Source organism: Dendrobium catenatum, unplaced genomic scaffold (genome assembly GCF_001605985.2).
Source record: "Dendrobium catenatum unplaced genomic scaffold, ASM160598v2 fragScaff_scaffold_440, whole genome shotgun sequence".
Lineage (NCBI taxonomy): Eukaryota > Viridiplantae > Streptophyta > Magnoliopsida > Asparagales > Orchidaceae > Dendrobium > Dendrobium catenatum.
The window spans coordinates 13,965-19,967 of NW_021318902.1; the positions used below are offsets into that span (position 1 = coordinate 13,965).

The 6,003-nt window shown below is 45.4% G+C and overlaps 1 protein-coding gene across 1 annotated transcript; it reads right to left on the reverse strand.

The window, feature by feature from the left end:
* Positions 1–1,180: 1,180 nt before the first annotated feature.
* Positions 1,181–5,233, reverse strand: LOC110094871. Its single transcript, XM_020820209.1, has one exon. The coding sequence runs from the start codon at positions 5,231–5,233 to the stop codon at positions 1,181–1,183; it is 4,053 nt and encodes a 1,350-aa protein (XP_020675868.1).
* Positions 5,234–6,003: the final 770 nt, after the last annotated feature.

A 6,003-nucleotide genomic window follows, 5' to 3' on the forward strand; every position in this document is an offset into this window, starting at 1 on the left:
ATGAAAAAACAACCAAACACGGTCATAATGACATTACCACAATATATTGTTACACTTTTAGTCCGTTCAAAACAACTTATGAACAACCAACTCATAAAAAATCACTAGACGCAATTGTGATGACATTACCATAAAATACCGTTACGTTGTAAGTGCTTTCAAAACAAAACATGAATGATGTGGTATTCCACGGAAGAAGCAGGTTCACACAAGAAAAACACCAAGAAGGCAAGAGATCGGTAATGGCTATGGCCAAAATCTGTATATCATCGACTGCTTTGCTCTTCTTCTCCAAGAGAAGAAATATAGGAAAAGCCATTGCTAAAAATGGCAGCAAACCAAAATGCCAGCACATGGCAGAAAAACAGATGCTAAACTAAGTAAAAGGGAAAGAGTGGAGCAGCCACTCTAACGGTTTCTAATGATTAAACAATAAGTAAATTACTTAATTTAAATAAAGCAACTAATTAATAACTAAAGCAAAGTAACGGTCTTCACGGTAGAGGATATGGCTTGATGCACCGCATCATTCTCCCCCATCAACAGAAGAGTCTGAATCGGATGAAGAAATACTCGTAATGGCCATATCGGGCGGGTGATACGCAGCAAGATCTCCGATATTGAAGGTGGACGAAGTGTTGTAGTGTTTAGGCAAGTCGACAACATATGCATTCGGATTGATTTGCTTCAGCACAGCATAAGGCCCGATCTTACGTCGGCTCAACTTTGAATATGTTCCAGGAGGGAACCGCTCACGCTTCACGTGAATCATCACCAAATTTCCCGGCTTGAATGACCGCTCCCGTTTAGACTTGTCCGCCTGCTCCTTGTATCTAGCATTTGAATCCAGTAGCTTCGCCCGAACTTCCTCAAGCATGGAAGAAAACTGTACAGTAAAATCAGCGGCTGATTTACTGTGGCATTTCGGTAGAACAGCCAAGTCGACGGTATGATTGGGATTTTTGGTATAGACAATGCTGAACGGACTCCGGCCAGTAGAGCGATTGGTCATGCTATTGTAAGCAAATTCAGCTTGTCCCAATAATTCATCCCAAAGCTTCGGGTGTTCCTGCACTACACACCTAAGCATGTTACCCAATGTTCTGTTTATGACTTCCGTCTGACCGTCCGTTTGGGGGTGGTATGCCGAGCTCAATTTGATATCTGTGTTCAGCCGTTTCTAAAGCTCCTTCCAGAAATGACTAATGAATTTAACATCACGGTCGGAAGTTAAACTCCGGGGCAACCCATGTAATCGGACGATTTCGGCGAAGAAGATTCGCGCCACATTCAATGCATCAAATGTCTTCTTACATGGCACAAAATGCGCCATCTTAGAGAACCTATCAACTACCACCATTATAGAATCATGTCCTCGCTTAGTACGCGGCAGCCCCATAACAAAATCCAGACTTAAGTCTTCCCAGATTGTCTCGGGTGTAGGCAATGGCAGGTATAGACCGCTAAGCTGGCCGCCGGTCTTGTAGCTCTGGCAAATGGGGCACCTTTCAACAAACCTCATAACATCCCGATGGAGATGCGGCCAATAAAAACGGGATTGGAGCGGTAAATAAGTGTTTGTTCTTCCTACGTGTGCTGCCAACACGCCACAATGCACATCCTTAATGAGTTGTGGTCTCCAGGAAGAATCGGGTATACAGAGTTGATTTCGGCGGAACAGAAAACCGTGCCTGAGAGTGAACTCTCCATGGGCAGCATCGGATTGGCATCCTTCCCAGATGCTTTTGAAATCGGTATCAGTCGGATAGAGCTCCTTCAAGCATTCGAGCACTGTAATCTCCGTCTGAAGCTGGGTCAGGAGCAAGGTTCGGCGACTGAGAGCGTCAGCTACCACATTTTGTTTACCCGACTTATGTTTCAGCACGAATAAGAACCGCTGAAGAAAAAGAATCCATCTGGCGTGCATTCGGTTGATATGCTTTTGTTTGTTAATGAATTGAAGAGTTCTGTGATCGCTGCACAAAACAAACTCTTGATGCAGAAGATAAGGTTCCCATTGCTTGAGTGCCCGCACCACGGCGTACAATTCTTGCTCATAGACGCTCCACTTTTGACGAGAGGGACATAGCTTCTCGCTGAAAAACTCAACAGGCCAATTCTCCTGGCTTAAAACTGCTCCAATGCCGATGCCTGAAGCATCGGTATCAACGTGAAACGGTTTGTCGAAATTGGGTAATGCGAGAACCGGAGCAGAGGACAGTGCTACTTTGATTTGATCGAAACTGTTGGCTTGATCCTCACCCCATTGGAACTGCTTCATCTTCAGGCAGTCAGTGATCGGCGCCATCACTGAACTGAAATTGTAGATAAATCGACGGTAGAAATTTGCGAGTCCGTGGAAGCTGCGGATCTCGGTAAAGGATTTCGGTGTTGGCCAGTTGACAATGGCTTCAACCTTCCGCTTATCAACATGAACACCTGCAGCGGAGATAAAGAAGCCAAGGAAATAAACGCTAGAAGTAGCGAATTCGCACTTACTCGGGTTCAAGAACAGTTGGTTTTGACGGAGCACCATGAAAATCTCGATTAAGTGCACTAAGTGATCGGCGAGCGACGAGCTGAAGACCAGAATATCGTCGAAGTAAGCTACGCAGCTGACGTTTAAGAAGGGCTTGAGTACCTCGGTCATGAGTCTCATAAAAGTAGACGGTGCGTTGCACAAGCCGAAAGGCATCACTCTCCATTCATAAAGACCATGGCGAGTCTTGAATGCCGTCTTCCATTCATCTCCGGGCCGAATACGGATTTGGTGATAGCCACTGCGGAGATCCAATTTGGAGAAAATCGTAGCACCGGCTAGCCGTTCCAGCAACTCCTCTACTCGCGGTACCGGAAAATGAAACTTGACCGTAATTTTATTGATGGCGCGGTTGTCCATACGCATTCGCCAGCTCCCGTCTTTCTTCGGAACCAAGAGCGCCGGCACGGCGCAAGGACTGAGACTTGGTTGTATCAACTGGTTTTTCAGCAAATCATCAACAAGCTCCTGGAGTATTTGATGCTCAATTGGACTCAGGCGATGATGCAGCAGGTTTGGAAGGTTTGAACCTGGCACAAAATCGATATGATGTTGCAAAGAACGGAGAGGAGGTAGTGTGTTTACTGCGTTTGTCAGCACATCTTGAAATTCCGAGAGTAAGCGCTCGACCCGCTCATTACTCTCAGCTGGACAATCGGGTGCACTCTCCCGAATGACCAGTGCAAACATAGGAACATCCTCTTTACAGAAGGCTATAAAGCCACTCCCTGTAACTAAATGCAAGGCTGGACGTGCGGATTCAGCTCTAGTCTCCGAAGCGTTGGCGTGAGGTAACAAGCGAAGCCGTTTTCCTTTCCATTCCAAGGCATACGTATTGGCTCTACCATCATAAATAGCGCCCACATCAAACTGCCAGGGACGACCCAATATCAGATGGCATACGTCCATTTCTACAACATCGCACAATACTTCGCATATATAGTTCTTGCCAATGGAGAACCGAACTCGGCACGTCTCCGTTACGGAAATCTCCATACCTTTCTTAACCCAACTAATCTTATAGGGTTGAGGGTGCTTCGTCGTCTTAAGTTGCAACGCGTGCACAACAGCCTTGGACACCACATTTTCGGTGCAGCCGTTATCAACAAGAAGATCACAGACCTTTCCTCCAATTGTACATTTAGTTTTGAAAATTGAATGTCGTTGTGATTGCACAACTTTGCGGGGAGCTAACAACAATTTTTCTAGAACACAAATCAACGGTTCTCCATCATCTCCCATGACATCTTCAAACTCGGCGTCTTCTTCGGGTACGTCGACGTCTTCCTCCCCTTCTCCCTCCAGCAATTGTAGCTGCTGCCGATTGGGACACTCATTTGATTTGTGTCCCGGCTGAAAACAGCGAAAGCACTTGAGACCTTGAGGTCTCGGATAAGGATTTTCCCTGAAGGGAAATTTTGGCTTCACAGGTGCTTTGGGGTCTGAGTTCGGCTTAATCGGAGGAGTAGACCCACTATTATCGGCTGCCACGGGCGTCCTCCGCAACACAATTCCCGGCTGCTTCGTCACGTCTGGTCCGACGTCTACACTCTGTCTGCGATACGAACCACTTCTCAAATGCCGACCCAACTGTATTTTTGCTTTCAAAGCGAAATTAACCGCTTGCGAGAGCGACCAAACGGAGTTCAGTTCTAGTTTATCCTGAATATTTTCCTTCAATCCTCCAATGTACCTGGCGACGAGCTGGTTAGTGGTCTCATTCAAATCGTTCCTAGCGGATAGACTGTATAACTCTTCCGTGTATTCGCTAACAGAACGACTGCCTTGGTTACAATGCTGATACTTTAAGTATAGCATTTGTTCATAATCCGTAGGAAGGAAGTGTCCGCGCAATAGTTGCTTCATTCTGATCCAACTGCGGACAGGGCCGCGACCTTCCCTACGTCGGCATTGAAGCAATTGCGACCACCATGCGCTAGCTCCCCCTTTGAGTCTACAGGCGACATATTTGACCTGTTTTTCCACTTCGATCTCCATATAATCGAAAAAGTTTTCTACCGACCGCTCCCAATCTAAATAATCCTCAATGTGCAATCTGCCATCAAAAAATGGGATGTCGAGCTTCACTCGAAACTCGCCCTGATGTCGATCCCGTCCCGCATAACGTCGCGGACGACGTTCGGCCAAATCTGCTTCGGAATCGGAAAATCCTTCCGGGGCAAAGCTGTTGTGATCCTCCTCTGAATCTGAAAGCTCCGGAAGCAGTGCAGCACGCCTCCTCATTCGAATCGGCAATCCTCTGTGCCCTTCGGTTGGTGTGATAGTAGCCGGAGCAGGTCGTCCCGCACGGAACGATCCTTCCCCAGTCCGAACAATGGGTGGTTCACGGCTTAATGCCGCTGTTAGACGATCCACCGCCGCCGCGATGTCATCCAATCGTTTCTCGACTCCAGCGTGTGCAGCCCAAAGTGCCTCCAAACTTCGGTTCTCCTCGCTCGTCACACGCTTGCTGGACTCTGCCATCTCTCCAAGCCGCTGGCTCTGATACCAAGATGATGTGGTATTCCACGGAAGAAGCAGGTTCACACAAGAAAAACACCAAGAAGGCAAGAGATCGGTAATGGCTATGGCCAAAATCTGTATATCATCGACTGCTTTGCTCTTCTTCTCCAAGAGAAGAAATACAGGAAAAGCCATTGCTAAAAATGGCAGCAAACCAAAATGCCAGCACATGGCAGAAAAACAGATGCTAAACTAAGTAAAAGGGAAAGAGTGGAGCAGCCACTCTAACGGTTTCTAATGATTAAACAATAAGTAAATTACTTAATTTAAATAAAGCAACTAATTAATAACTAAAGCAAAGTAACGGTCTTCACGGTAGAGGATATGGCTTGATGCACCGCATCAATGAATAGGTAGGCTAATGATGTTTTCTAGACAAAAACCACATAATAACTATAAAACAACTTTGAGTCACCACTTTGAGATTCATTCGTACTAAACACAACAAGCTGAGATCCTAATGCAATAAATGTTATAAATTCTAAAGAGAAAAAACCTAAATTCATCATCAAAAGCAGCCGTCATTGACTTATCCCAAGGTAACTGAAACAGCTTTCCCTAAATTCATCATCAAAAGCAGCCGTCATTGACTTATCCCAAGGTAACTGAAACAGCTTTCTTCATCCCTAATTGGATTCAATTCAATTAGACCTACATTCTAACAATTCAGCCAATACATTCCTAAAGGTTTCTATGTTCCTAGACAAGAACATTGGTATGCTGTCTCTCCAAACATATTGGGCTTAAACCAGAATGTACAACCTACTGAAGGATACAGTCCAACATGGTTTAAAAAAAAAACTCAAAAATAAATCTTGAATTTTTAGGCATTACACATGCTTTCTTTCTTAGTATCGACATAATTAAAAGCAACAATAATCAAAATATCAAAAGAAAAAACTGCACCTTTTCCAAGGTCATCAGGATCAGCATGGACAACA

Excerpts from the sequence above, each read along its gene's own strand:
- LOC110094871 (XM_020820209.1), bottom strand. The coding sequence starts at position 5,233 with ATGTGCTGGCATTTTGGTTTGCTGCCATTTTTAGCAATGGCTTTTCCT.